Raw genomic sequence first — 14,756 nt, forward strand, 5'->3', positions numbered from 1 at the left:
TTAATTGGAAATGCTATTTGAATGTAATAAGAAATGCCATGGCCTGAGTATTTCATCCAGCAGGCATGCACGCTCAGCAGGCCCAGAAGCAGATGTCAAACTCGTTCCCGGCCACGGTTGCCTCCTGAACACAATTTCATGCTGGCTGACCAATTAATGGCCATCCAGCGTGAACTGCCATCTGTGAAAGGCTGAGAGCTGCTGGGGAGGGCAGGAGACGAGTGGGTGCCCAGAAAAAGGGAGTTTGCAGGCTGGCACCCCCAATGTACCCCCTCAGGGTGACAGCCACTGCGGAGCTGTCTCGGGGAGCTGTTGACCCTTGAAATATAAATATCAATCTTAAAACTACACTACGAACATACCCTCAGTTCCCAAACACTTTAACAACTTTTATTTCAACCCTGACAGTTCACCCCGTCCAGGATGGAGGTTGAAGCTAATAGGTAAACGCCACCTGGCCATTCATCCTGACTGCCAACCATAAAAGAAGGTCCATGTATACTTGCATTCAATTTGCCCCTCAATGGGCAAAATTTCCTGCATGATTGTTGACAGGTGTCTACAGCCTCAGAGTCTACAGTGAATGCTATTTACCCTAATGTATGCACTGGATGGTGCTTTAATGCCATATAATTCTGATGCCTCTTTACGGCAGGTACCCAGGCTTATAAAGATCTGGGTTGAAAAGTACAGATAAAGTTTAATCAAAAGTGTAAGGGAATTATCCCTTTACCCTGGCTTTTTTAAAATAAAATATATATGTAGAGAAATGCTCATTTCTATCTCAAAAGCTGAATCTATGTCTGGCTGTGACTGCGAGCAAAAAGAGCTACCTATCCGTAGCGGAGAAATTTGTACCTCGTTACCCTTGAAGAGCCATTAATGATCCCTCCTGTGAACTGCACAGACCAAATTCAAAGAGAGCAATCTGCATTTCATATCCCAGGCTGGCCAACAGGAATCTACTCTCATCCTAACACAAAGGACCGCATCACCTTCCTTTCAATTTCTAATGGTTGAGACATGCAACAAAATAGGGATACACATCCTTTTTCAAAGACCGTGAGAAGCGGTGGGTTTGTGGAACTGGTATACTGCCTTCCTGTACTTCAATGTCTCAATCTGCCATTTAACTTGCAGCATCGCAGACCAGGAGTTCTGGCCCAAGTTGGACCTGACCCTACCTGCACAGAAATTCTGTACTGTAGCCCGATAAGACTGATGCATCTCTGCATAACTATCTCGTCATGGGAAGACAACACCACCAGCATTGGTTTTTAGTTTGCCATCCTCTGTAGAGGAATTCCTCGTTGGACTTTAATTCTGTACTCTAGAAGCTATGAGAAACAATATTTATTTTCTCTGTGTCTGCATTGTCAGTCTTTTCTTTTCTCTCACACCTCTTTTACTGTGCGAATGCACAGGAGGCAATGTTGTGTCCCACCCACATTTTGAGTGTGTACAAATAAACTAACCCTGTGAGTTCATCCTATTTCAAGTTTACTGTAGAGTTATTAAAAGAACTTGAATCAAACCAAACCAAGGGATTAGGAAATGCACCACTGTTAATACAGGGGGAAGCAATCAAGACACCTTTCTGTTTATGACTGGGTAGTGAGAGGATAAATTAGCGCGGTTTAAATTAACCCCCTCCTGTCCATAGCAAAAGCCACATTAAAGTAAGCAGCAAAACTTTAGCCGGGTTATGATACATCATGAAACTGGGTGTACAAAACAAAAAGTCCATACACGTTACTTAAACAGCTTTTATGTGAGCAATGAATCATGTCATGCCCTTCATTAGCCTTTGGTCATATGGCAGGAAGGGAACCACAAAACAAGAGCTACTACGCTAAATTATATTTTGGCCGGGACTTTGTGGCCATTCCCACCAGCAAGATTTTCTGGTGCTGCCGATGGCGACCCCCCCTCTGCCACAGATTCCACAGTGGTGGAGGATGCAAATGGTGGGAAATCCCATTGACAGGGGCGGGAGACCGCCTCCCCCCTTTGCAAACCACGCATGGGGAGCGGTGGAAAATTCCATCTTTTTCCCTGTATGATGATAGAAGAGATAATGAAAGATAGACATATTGGCGGGATTTTCAATTCCCCCACCGGTGGCATGTTTTGTGGCAGCAGAGGGGGCTTGCTATTGGCTGGCAGCGTGATCTTCTGATCATTTTTTTAAAATTCATTTACGGGATGTGGGTGTCGCTGGTTAGGCCTGCATTTATTGTCCATCCCTAGTTGCACAGCAGAAGGTGGTGGTTAGTTGCCTTCTTGAACTGCTGCAGTCCTTCAGGTGTAGGTACACCTACTATGCTGTTAGGGAGGGAGTTCCAGGATGTTGCCCAAGCCATAGTGAAGGAACGGCGATATATTTCCACGTCCTGGTGGGGAGTGACATGGAGGGGAACCTCCAGGTGGCGGGGTTCCCAGATATCTGCTGCTGTTGTCCTTCTAGATGCTAGTAGTCATGGGTTTTGAAGATGCTGTCTAAGGAACCTTGGTGAATTACTGCAGTGCATTTTGTAGATGGTGCACACTGCTGCCACTGTTTGTCGGTGATGGGGGTTTGAATGTTTGTGGAAGGAGCAATCAAGTGGGCTGCTTTGTCCTGGATGGTGTTGAACTTCTTGAGTATTGTTGGAGCTGCACTCATCCAGGCAAGTGGAGAGTATTCCATTATACTCCCGACTTGTGCCTTGTAGATGGTGGACAGGCTTTTGGGGTTCAGGAGATGAGTTACTTGCCGTAGGATTCCTAGCCTTTGACCTGCCCTGGTAGCCACAGTATTAATGTGGCTCGTCCAGTTCAGTGTCTGATAACCCCCAGGATACTGATTGTGGGGGATTCAGCGATGGTAATGCCATTGAATGTCAAGGGGCGATGGTTAGATCCTCTCTTGTAGAAGATGGTCATTGCCTGGCACCTGTCTGGCGCAAATGTAACTTGCCACTTGTCAGCCCAAGAGTGGATATTGTCCAGGTCTTGCTGCATTTGGACATGGACTGCTTCATTATCTGAGGAGTCGCGAATGGTGCTGAACATTCTGCTGTCATCCGCAAACATCCCCACTTCTGACCTTATGATAGAAGGGAGGTTATTGATGAAGCAGCTGAAGATGGGTGAGACTTGGACACTACCCTGAGGAACTCCTGCAGTGATGTCCTGGAGCTGAGATGATTGACCTCCAACGACCACAACCGTCTTCCTTTGTGCCAGGTATGACTCCAACCAGCGGGGAGTTTTCCTCTGTTAACAGGGTTTCCGGTTCTATGCACGCTCTGCCACCAAGAAATTCACGAACGGGATTTGCGGTGGCCATCATATCTGGCAATGCTGCTGAGTTGTCAGCTCTCCAATTAGCTGGCAGCCTCTGGAGACGAGCAGCCACGCTTGGTAGGGACGAGCTTCCTTGATGGCATATAGTTGGTTGGCTGCTGCTTATAAAATGAGCCCTGGGTCCCGCCGACCACTGAAAAGGGGCTGCCCTTCAATTTCATACCTGTCAACAGCACCCCAGTTGCAAATTCAGCCGTGTTTCCAATCAATACTGTGGTTCCCTATAGTAAATGCTTGTCAAAAGGGAACCAAATTGGCTTTAGCACTGATGACTAAACAGTTGAACAGTTTACTAAATGTTCACTAGCCCAGACTTGTGTGTGAAGAATTGACACGTTAATGAAATACGAGGTAGCTGCTGGAACTGTGTCCCTCCACACATTTGGTTGGGGGAAGGGTGAAAAGAGGAAAGTGAAAACCTTTTAAAAAAATATATATATTTACTTTGTAACCGAAAATCTGTGTAAAATGGCCTCCTAAAGTAAAATTTATTTACTGGAGCTGTGTATGTACCATTCTCCCATTTCCAGGGGGATTGGCTATATTACTGCAATATTGAGAGAGGTAGGAATATGCCATTTAAAATCAGAGCCTTGTAACTTTAAATGTAACTTTCTCCTATTCAGTAGCAGTCGCAAGCAGTACTGTATTGTGATTGCAGACAGTCAACACTGCAAGGTATTTTCATGTGGTTTCATCTTAACCTTATGTGAGCTGTTGGAGATCCCAGAATTAGAGGGCCATAGCCTTGAAAGGTCCTGAAATCAGCCCACACACCCAGTATTTTTGTACAATTGTGTATGTTTGACGTTCTGATTGTGGCCTTTTTCCCTCTCCCATCGCCTTTATAAACCAGGCTCGGCTTGAACCTGAAGTAACACTAATCTAAAGCTGAGAAGAACATTGATCGAGTTCTGTCTATAGAGAATAACTGAGGAAGCGACTGTTTTTGCAAAGTGTTTAATAATTATCATCTTTCCTTCGATTAAGGTCAACTGTAATGGGTTCACAATTGAAGATGAAGAACTGTCTCACTTGGGTTCTGCAATCTTTCCAAGGTTAGGACTGTTTTATGTTGTCATTTAGTAAGCTTTCTCGATTTAAAATTGTTCAGTGCTATAATAACTTTGTCAGGGCTGTCGATCTAACAATATCTCCCTTTATTAAGGGTCACAGCCGTGGAATATAATACTCACGTCCCAGCCCGCGGAGATGCTGGTCTGGGTCGGAACTGCAGGTTTTATACTCCTGCATGTATCTCCTTTTGAGTGAGCTTCTGCCCCCTCGAAGCTTATTTGTATTCCACGAAGCTCTCGTGGGGAGAATCTATCGACGATGCCACTTGTCCTTCGTGGAAATCATAACATTCCTCTCCCCTTAAATCCGTTTCCCCTCAGTGCTCCCGCAATGAGGAGGTCTCTTCTGCCTCTTTACAACCGGCCTGAGGTCCGATAAGGGTGGAAAGGGATCTGGTGGTTTGAATTAGAAGGGATCTGGTTGTTTGAACCGCATTGATGGTCTTCGCTACCGGAGGGAACGCCGATGCAGATTCCTTCTCAGTGTCAACTACCGACGGAACACATGGCCCGGCATTCTCCGAAAAAAATGGGGCTATGTCCCCATGCCTGCCGGAAAATGGGCGCAAGTCACTCCAGAATTTTTTCAAAAAGTCCGGAGTGATTCTCCGATTTCAAGAGGGATAGGAGGGCCCTGGCATGCGCCCCGCAGCTCCTGCTGCCGATTTGGGGCCCTGCACTTCCGGCTGCGGGTCTGCGCATGCGCGGGGTGGCCGTTTTCACACCGGCCCCCGCGCAACATTACGGAGCCACACAGCGGGCTGGCGCAGAAGAAGATAGCCCCCCCCCCCGGATCGCGCTTGCCAGCCGATCGGTAGCCCCGATTGCGGACCTGGCTGTCGTGGTGGCCCCCCTGGAGTCTGAACTCCCCACCAGCGCGGCCGCGAGTCCGAGCTCCCGCCGGGTGGAACCATACGGCAACCATGCCGGCGGAACTTGGAGGGAACTCGACCGGTCGATCGCGGAGAATCACCGCGGGGGCCTCTTTCAACGGCCGCCGACCGGCACCACGTCAACCGCGCGCGCGGCTGGCGGGATTCTCGGTCCCTGTGGTGGCCCCCGAGACCATTCCTGGTACTTTTGCAGTAGAATGTGTAGTGGAGACAGCAAGGAGGCCAAATTTGGGATAAACGTCCCATAATAATTGACTAATCCCAGGAAGGATTTCAATTCCATGGTGTTTCTTGGAGTTGGTGCTTCCTTAATGGCCCTGACCTGTCCTCCATTGGGTGCAGCTCTTTTTTGTCCACCCAATAGCCCAAATAGGTCACCTCGCTCCTCACTTGGTAAATTCGTCTCTCCTTTTTGAGATGTACCCCTGCTTTCGAAAGTCACTACAAGACCTCATTTAGGTATGCCAGGTGCTCTTGTTCTAAAGTCCCTGTGGTCAGAATGTCATCCGAGGACACGGCCACTTTGGGTAATCCTTGGAATATGTTCTCCATGACGGTAGCATTGTGGATAGCACAATTGCTTCACAGCTCCAGGGCCCTAGGTTCGATTCCTGCTTGGGTCACTGTCAGTGCGGAGTCTGCACATCCTCTCCGTGTGTGCGTGGGTTTCCTCCGGGTGCTCCGGTTTCCTCCCACAGTCCAAAGATGTGCAGGTTAGGTGGATTGGCCATGATAAATTGCCCTTAATGTCCAAAAATTGCCCTTAGTGTTGGGTGGAGTTACTGCGTTTTGGGGATAGGGTGGAGGTATTGACCTTGGGTAGGGTGCTCTTTCCAAGAGCCGGTGCAGACTTGATGGGCCGAATGGCCTCCTTCTGCACTGTAAATTCTGTGATGACCTGTTGGAATATGGCACCCGCTGTCGAGACCTGGAAGGACAAGCACGTATACTCATACAGGCCCAATGTGTGTTGATCATGACTTATTTGCAGGAAGACTTGTCTAATTTGAGTTGAAGATAGACGTGGCTCCTTTCTAACTTTGTAAATGTCAGGCCACCTGCTAGTTTGGCATGTCAGTCTTCTATTCATAGCATGAGGTACCTATCCAATTTGGAAACCCGATTGACTGTAAGCTTGTAACCCTCCCAAAGGAGGACCGATTTTTCTGGTTTAAGGACGGGGACAACAGACTCTGCCCGCTCTGCGAAATGCACAGGTCTTATTCTACCTAGACTTTCCAGGTACCCAGTCTCTACCTTCTCCAACAGGGAATATGGAAACTGTCTTACTCTGAAATATTTAGGCATCGCATCGGGGTCGACATAAATTTTGGCTCTAACTCCATTTATTCTCCCAAGACCCTCTTGGAAGACTTTCTAGTCCTCCATCGTGCAGTCTAAAAATCTCTAGCCATTCCAGCCTTATCCGCTGGAGCCAATCTCTCCCTATACCACTTGGTCCCTGTCCTCGAACCAGCAGTGAGTGGAAGCCGGGCTGAATGCTACCTGTAAGTCACCGGGGTTGTTGAAGTACCTTGTATCCGTAACGGTTCCACCATGTAGGTGGCTACTTTGGCACTAATGTCTTCAAACTCAATGACTCTATCAGTTTGAAGGCGATCAGATGTCTTTTCCCCACTGACAGAGACAGCAGCCCCGTGTCCACGTCCATCGCTAATGGATGACCATTTACTTGTAATTTTATCATTGGGGCAGCCTTGGTCATGATCATACAGTTTAATTACATTATCTCTTCATCTGCGAGTGGGTATAACTGCAGGGTACGAGCCTGTGCTGGCCTTGACTTCTTCTCTGAGTAGCACACATATTGCCGATTCCTATAGCCTTGCCTTGGTTGTGCCCTTTTACATTGTTTACAGTAGTCCATCATCTGGAATCTGCATTCTTCCTTAGGACTTTCATGAAATTTCCTTGACTGACAGGGGACACCAGACGATTTAGTGATGGACGATTTACACAGGCGCCTTCAACCTAGGAATGTGTGCCTTTACATGAGGCCCCTCCCCTTAACCGGCCAACATTACTGTCAGATCACGCTGACTTCAGGGTTTCACATGCTGTCAGCAGATTCACTTTCCATTTCTCATCTCCCCACAATGTTATTAGCCGAGAAGAAGTAACACTTGTGCTCCGCATATTGGGCCCAGTCTTCTCCGTTAACGTCATAAGGTTCAGGTTTACATTTTGTTTCTTACCAAGAAGCTGCCTGCATTCAACTCTGAAGGCTGCTTGGAAAAACCTGTCTTTACTCCTCGTCACCAATGTTTTAACTTTGCCAAGGCCAGGCTAACTCCCTTTGATAAAGTAATGAAAGGGGCGCAGCAGGGGCATGCAACACTCACATCCCAGCCCAGGGACCTATGAGATGCCGGTCAGGGTCGGAACTGCGGGTTTTAAACTCCCGCCATGTATTTCCTATTGGGTGAGCCTCTGCCCACGCAATAGGGGAATTTGTATTTCACAAAGCCCAAGAGGAGATCTATTGACCACCCCCAGTGTCCTTCATAACCATCATAAAATGTGCAATATTAACAATTAAACTGGACTTTTCCCATGTGCTGGAAGCAGTTACCAGGTATTCCTGAAGGACCACTTCCTGGTAACACCCATCTGAATGTTGGACTCGATAGTATTCTTCAGGCTAGCAGTCTGCAACGCATTTACAATGTAGAACATTTCATAACTAAAAGCAGGTTTGATCAGACATCATCTCTGTGCAGATGACCGAGGATTGGTGATCACATTTGACTACGACAATGCATTTCAACTGAGGAAGCAAACTTTATTCAATTTCTCAGAGCCAACCTATAGGGGGCAGGAATGGTAATGCAGTGCACCAAGCATATTAACACCAGACCTGGCTTTAAAATGGACACTAAGGTGAGCGGGTTGATTCACTGGTTCCTCTTGAATTTTCCTTTATTCTCACTCTGCCTCTTAGATTTCTTCATCGCTCGGCCCTTGCCTTGTTGTCCAGCTGAGAGGCAGCCAGGGGTCTAATGTTAAGGCAGTCGCCCTGACAATAAGCGGTGCATCAGAATAACCAGTGTTTATTGATGCTCGCTGGTAGATCATTGCCACAGAACAATATACAAGTTGGAGTAGCCACCTGGAGGGCAGGAGGCATAGAAGGAGCAATTCAAAGAATAAGTTAAAATCCTGTCAGTTTGATGCGAATTGGAAATACAAAGATCAATAGTTGGGAATTTTCTATCCAAAATATGAAAACCAGGAACTCCAGGTTTATAGATTAATCCCAGCTCTTGTTCAATGAGATTTTCCTGCTTTAATCTGTGTAGGTTAATAAAAGGACAGTTGATTCAGTGTGACCAGACAGCATAATATTTCTCTGTCTCCCCTCATCAACCTTAAAAACCGGGATTTCAAATGATCATGGGTTAGCAGATGGCTTTTGATGGTATAAAGGTTTAAATCTATCCATGATAGGGCATTCGTGCACGGATGGGAGCTGAACTCCCACTCTATTCTTCTGTGAGCTGTGTTGAATGTAGATGATGGCATCTCTAACCAACGGGTAATGAAAAGTTTGAAAGGAAGATAAAGGCTTATCCAACCTTGATGCCCTTCCAATTGCTATTTTTAAGTTTTTATATTTAAAAAAAAAAAAAAAATTCAACTGCAAATGTGGATGGTGCCTTCGGGTACCTGCCTTGGGGGAGTTAGTAAGCTTGACAATGTCAGAACACTGTAATTACACACACAGTTGGACTGACCTAATTGCTGAAGCTCTCTGTATTAATGCCTGCTGAGTATTTATTTAGTTCCATTATTCTGTCAGGTTTAGTAACTCCTCCAAGATTGTTAGTGCAGAGATGTGGGCTGCACTATGTGTTTACAAAATGATCAACATCTTTACAAACTTTTGTTCCTTGTCCTTTAACTGTTTGTAACTTTTTATTCTACATTTCTTACCGATGGCAAGGCACTCTCCTGAAGAGGTGTTCTACTAGGGGAGGGAGGATATTTTAAGATGGCCTCCCTCCGTACCGGGGACTATTCAAGTACCATGCTATATCACAGTTTAATTGTATTGTCACACAAGCAAATGCCAAGGCTGTTCAGTTATTGACGAGTCTTTGATTTGTTAATGCGTGTTAAGAATTACTAGACTGAGACCAACGACAACGGGGAGGTCCAAGTGGGGATGGTATGGGAGGCACTGAAGGCGGTGGTGAGGGGAGAGCTGATCTCCATTAGGGTCCACAAGAAGCGGAGGGAGCGGTGAGAGAGGGAGAGGCTGGTGGGGGAGATGGTGAGGGTAGACAGGAGGTATGCGGAGGAGCCCGAGGAAGGATTGTTGAGGAAGAGGCGTAGCCTCCAGGCCGAATTCGACCTGGTGACCACCAGGAAGGCAGAGGTGCAGTGGAGGAAGGCCCAGGGGGCGATTTCCGAGTATGGGGAAAAGGCAAGCCGGATGCTGGCGCATCAGCTTCGGAAGCGGGACGCAGCTAGGGAGATCGGGGGAGTTAAGGACAGGGGAGGGAGTGTGGTGCGGAGTGGAGCTGTCATCAATGGGGTCTTCAGGGACTTCTACGAGGAATTGTACCGATCCGAGCCCCCACAGCCCCATGGGCCGCTTCCTGGACCAATTGAGGTTTCCAAAGGTGGAAGAGGGACTGGTGGGTGGGATTGGGGGCCCCAATTGGGCTGGAGGAGCTGATCAAAGGGATAGGAAGCATGCAGGCGGGGAAGGCACCGGGGCCGGATGGTTTCCCGGTCAAATTCTATAAAAAATATATGGACCTGTTGGGCCCGCTGTTAGTTAGGACCTTTTAATGAGGCAAGGGAGGGGGGGGTGGGCTTTGCCCCCGACGATGTCCCGGGCACTGATCTCCTTGATCCTGAAGCGAGACACGGATACCCTGCAGTGTGGGTCTTACAGACCGATTTCCTTGCTAAATGTAGATGCCAAGGTGCTGGCGAAGGTCTTAGCCACGAGGATTGAGGATTGTGTGCCGCAGATCATCCATGAAGACCAGACGGGGTTTGTGAAGGGGAGGCAGTTGAACGCGAATGTGCGGAGGCTTTTGAATGTTATCATGATGCCGGCGAGGGAGGGGGAGGCGGAGATAGTGGTGGCGATGGACGCTGAGAAAGCCTTCGATAGGGTAGAGTGGGGGTACCTGTGGAAGGTGCTGAAGAGGTTCAGGTTTGGGGAGGGGTTTGTCAGGTGGGTTAGGCTGTTGTACGAGGTCCCGATGGCGAGTGTGGCCACAAACAGGAGGAGATTCGAGTACTTTCAGTTGCACCGAGGGACGAGATAGGGGTGTCCCTTATCCCCCCTGCTCTTCGCACTGGCGATTGAACCCCTGGCTATGGCACTGAGGGAGTCAAGGAACTGGAGGGCGTTGGTGCGTGGTGGGGAGGAGCATAGGGTGTCACTTTATGCGGACGACCTGCTGTATGTGGCGGACCCGGTGGGAGGAATGCCGGAGGTCATGAGGATTCTTAGGGAATTCGGGGACTTTTCAGGGTACAAGCTCAAAATGGGGAATAGCAAGCTGTTCGTAGTTCTTCCAGGGGACCAGGAGAGGGGGATTGGTGAGCTCTCACTAAAAAAGGCGGAGAGGATCTTCAGGTATCTGGGAGTCCAGGTGGCCAAGAGCTGGGGGGCCCTGCATTTTACAAGGCTGGTGGAGCAAATGGAGGAGGAGTTCAAGAGGTGGGACGCGTTGCCGCTGTCCTTGGCGGGTAGGGTGCAGTCAATCAAAATGACGTTGCTCCCAAGGTTTTTGTTCCTGTTCCAGTTCCTCCCCGTGTTTATCCCAAAGGCTTTTTTCAGGCGGATTAACAGTAGTGTAATGGGGTTTGTGGGCACGAGGGACTCCGAGGGTGAGAAGGGTGTTCCTGGAGCGGAGTAGAGATAGGGGGGGGGCTGGCGCTGCCCAACCTCTGTGGGTACTACTGAGCCGCCAATGCGACAATGGTGCGCAAGTGGGTGATGGAGGGGGAGGGGGCCGCATGGAAGAGGCTGGAGACGGCATCTTGTGTGGGTACCTGTCTGGGGGCGCTGGCAATGGCTCTGCTGCCACTCCCTCCAAGGAGGTATACCACGAGCCCGGTGGTGGTGGCTGCCCTCAAAATTTGGGGGCAGTGGAGGCGGCACAGGGGGGAAGTGGGAGCCTCGGCGGGACCCCATTACGGGGGAACCACCGGTTCACCCCAGGAAGAACAGGTGGAGGGTTTGCGGGGTGGCACAGGGCAGGGATACGCAAGTTGGGGGACCTGTTTGTGGACAGGAAGTTCGTGAGCCTGGGTGAGCTGGAGGAGGAGTACGGGCTCCCCCCCGGGGAACACCTTCAGGTACTTACAGGTAAGGGCGTTTGCCAGGCGGCAGGTGGTGGAATTCCCGCGGCTGCTGCCACACACAGTACAGGACAGGGTGACGCGGGGGGGGGGGGGTTGGGTGGAGTGGGGAAGATCTCGGAGACTTACCAGGTGATGCAGGAGGACAAGGAGGCCTCTGTGGTGGAGGTTAAAGGTAAGTGGGAGGAGGAGTTGGGAGAGGAAATTGAGGAAGAGACGTGGGCAGATGCCCTGGGGAGGGTGAACTCTTCCTCATCGTGCGCGAGGCTCAGCCTCATACAGTTTAAGGTGCTGCACAGGGCACACATGACCGGGACAAGGATGAGTCGGTTTTTTGGGGGTGAGGACAGGTGTGTTAGGTGCTCAGGGAGCCCAGCAAACCACACTCATATGTTCTGGGCATGCCCAGCGCTGGAGGAATTTTGGAAGGGCGTAGCGAGGACGGTGTCGAGGGTGGTAGGATCCAGGGTCAAGTCAGGCTGGGGGCTCGCAATATTTGGGGTGGCAGCGGAGCCGGGAGTGCAGGAGGCGAAAGAGGCCGGTATTCTGGCCTTTGCATCCCTGGTAGCCCGGCGAAGGATTCTTCTTCAGTGGAAGGATGCGAGGCCTCCAATCGTGGATCCTGGATCAACGATATGGCGGGGTTTATTAAGTTGGAGAGGGTGAAATTCGCCTTGAGGGTACAAGGGTTCTTTAGGCGGTGGCAACCGTTCTTAGACTTCCTGGCAGAGCGGTAGACATTGGTCAATGGCAGCAGCAACTCGGGGGGGGGGGGGGGGGGGGTCACTTTATTTTATTTTTTGTTTTTGTTATTTACACTGGAGGGTCTGAGGGGTTGTATATACTTGTTGTATTAAGTCGGGGTGTTAATGCTAATTTATTATTTATGTACAGGGTGGGAGGGGGGGGTATGGAGGGTTGTTTTTCTGGACTGTGTTTTGTACTTAACCCTGTTGGGTTTCTTTTTCATTTTGTTATTGATATTTTGTGAAAACCTTCAATAAAAATTATTTTTTTAAAAAAAGAAGAATTACTAGACTGCAAGAGCAGCTTGATAAACCATAGGACACTGTTTTCTGGATCCTAATTGAATCAACTTCAAATTTTCATTGCTCATCAATTGGGTTGTTTCATAGAATTATAGAATTTACAGTGCAGAAGGAGGCCATTCGGCCCATCGAGTCTGCACCGGCTCTTGGAAAGCGCACCCTACCAAAGGTCAACACCTCCACTCTATCCCCATAACCCAGTAACCTCACCCAACACTAAGGGCAATTTTGGACACTATCATGGCCAATCCACCTAACCTGCACATCTTTGGACTGTGGGAGGAAACCGGAGCACCCGGAGGAAACCCACGCACACACGGGGAGGATGTGCAGACTCCGCACAGACAGTGACCCAAGCCGGAATCGAACCTGGGACCCTGGAGCTGTGAAGCAATTGTGCTATCCACAATGCTACCGTGCTGCCCTCAATGAGCTCTCTTGTCACACTGAAACTTTACACTTTGGGAGAGAGAGTCCTTGATGACCCTCAAAGCAAGCACACCCATCCTGTTAACTCAGCAGCTGAGTTACTCCCACAGACATCTTGACTACTCCACCATCAAACTGACTGGGTGACAAATAAACAATTCACAGACTTTTGCCACAACATTATATTTGCAAATTAATTTTTCTTGCTGTCTTTGGATATTGGATATGAATTGTGTATATCCAACTTGTTTATGGAGTCGTGCATATTTTTAAACTGAGCTGCTGACTTTGCTGTGTTTTTATCACTCCTCATCCACAGCGTTGCCCTGATGAATCACAGCTGCTGCCCGAATGTGATTGTAACCTACAAGGGGACAACTGCAGAGGTCAGAGCTGTGAAAGAGATCGGCCCTGGAGAAGAGGTGTGCAAGAGCAATGACCAAGTTTGATTTTTTTTGTTTTTTAAATCGTAATAATTCTGTTTAAATATATTGTACATTTGGAAGTAGAGTGTCATGACTATATGGATGGGAAAGACCAGTGTAGTCTTGTATCCCCCATGTTTTGTTTGGTAAATGCAACTGTTGGAAATTAGAAATAATGTGTACAATATTGCAAAGTGACTGATACCAACTCCCATAATAGATATTAGGGAAAGCCTTGTGCACTGTGTTTAGGAAACATGTTATTGAAGTTTAGTCAGATATAGTCAGTCGTTTGTGTCTTTGTACCTAAAAAGAAAATGCTGGAAAATCTCATCAGGTCTGGCAGCATCTGGAGGCAGAGAAAAGAGCTGACGTTTCGAATCCAGGTGACCCTTTGACAAAGGGCCTCTTGAAAGGAAGAGTCTGGTTAGCCCTTTTCTCTCCCTACAGATGCTACCAGACCTGCTGAGATTTTTCTGCATTTTCTTTTTGGTTTCAGATTCCAGCATCCGCAGTAATTTGCTTTTGTTCATGTCTTTGTGACTGACAGCATTGTGTTGTTTGATGACATTATGTTTATGTGCATGATGACATCCAGAAGAATCCTACAAGTAGTATGAATGTACATGCATGTCCTCAAAAGTATTGAGCTACAAAGTACTCCAGTAATAAATAACATTTTCAGAATGCTGCTTTTATATTGCAAAGTGGTCTTGCCTGCAAGCTTATGGAATCTATATTATTTTATAATTATTATTTTATATTATTTTAGCTCTGATGCTAGTTTTGAAATGAAAGTCACACTTTTGCGCATGTATTGGTTTGGCCCACTCCACTCCAGATTTTCACCAGCTACATTGATCTGCTGTATCCAACTGAAGATAGACAGGATCGATTGAGGGATTCCTATTTCTTTACTTGCGACTGCAGGGAATGTGCGACAAAAGCAAAGGTAACATTTCTAAACTTCATTCGCTCTCTTTATCTCCTCCCTCCGCACTGGGCACCCTACCCCCCTCACCCACTCACTTGTGCACCAGGGTGTGCACTGTCGCTCTCAGACGTGCACTGTCGCTCTCAGACAGAGGGATCTGAGCGCTACCAGGGTCACTGTGGATTAGACATGTCACATACACACGGACACAGAGTGAGACATGCACACAAACACAGTCACACATACACACACAC

The 14,756-nt window shown here is 48.2% G+C and overlaps 1 protein-coding gene across 1 annotated transcript in view; it reads left to right on the plus strand.

Annotated features, from left to right (window-relative positions):
* Positions 1–14,756, plus strand: part of smyd2a (SET and MYND domain containing 2a) — a 77,761-nt gene that overhangs the window by 37,578 nt on the left and 25,427 nt on the right. Inside the window, exons 6-8 of the mRNA XM_072508982.1 lie at positions 4,339–4,406; positions 13,463–13,565; positions 14,410–14,520. Coding sequence (XP_072365083.1) covers positions 4,339–4,406; positions 13,463–13,565; positions 14,410–14,520 — 282 coding nt within the window. The remainder of the gene's footprint in view (positions 1–4,338; positions 4,407–13,462; positions 13,566–14,409; positions 14,521–14,756) is intronic.

Source organism: Scyliorhinus torazame, chromosome 1, assembly GCF_047496885.1.
Source record: "Scyliorhinus torazame isolate Kashiwa2021f chromosome 1, sScyTor2.1, whole genome shotgun sequence".
Taxonomy (NCBI): Eukaryota; Metazoa; Chordata; class Chondrichthyes; order Carcharhiniformes; family Scyliorhinidae; genus Scyliorhinus; species Scyliorhinus torazame.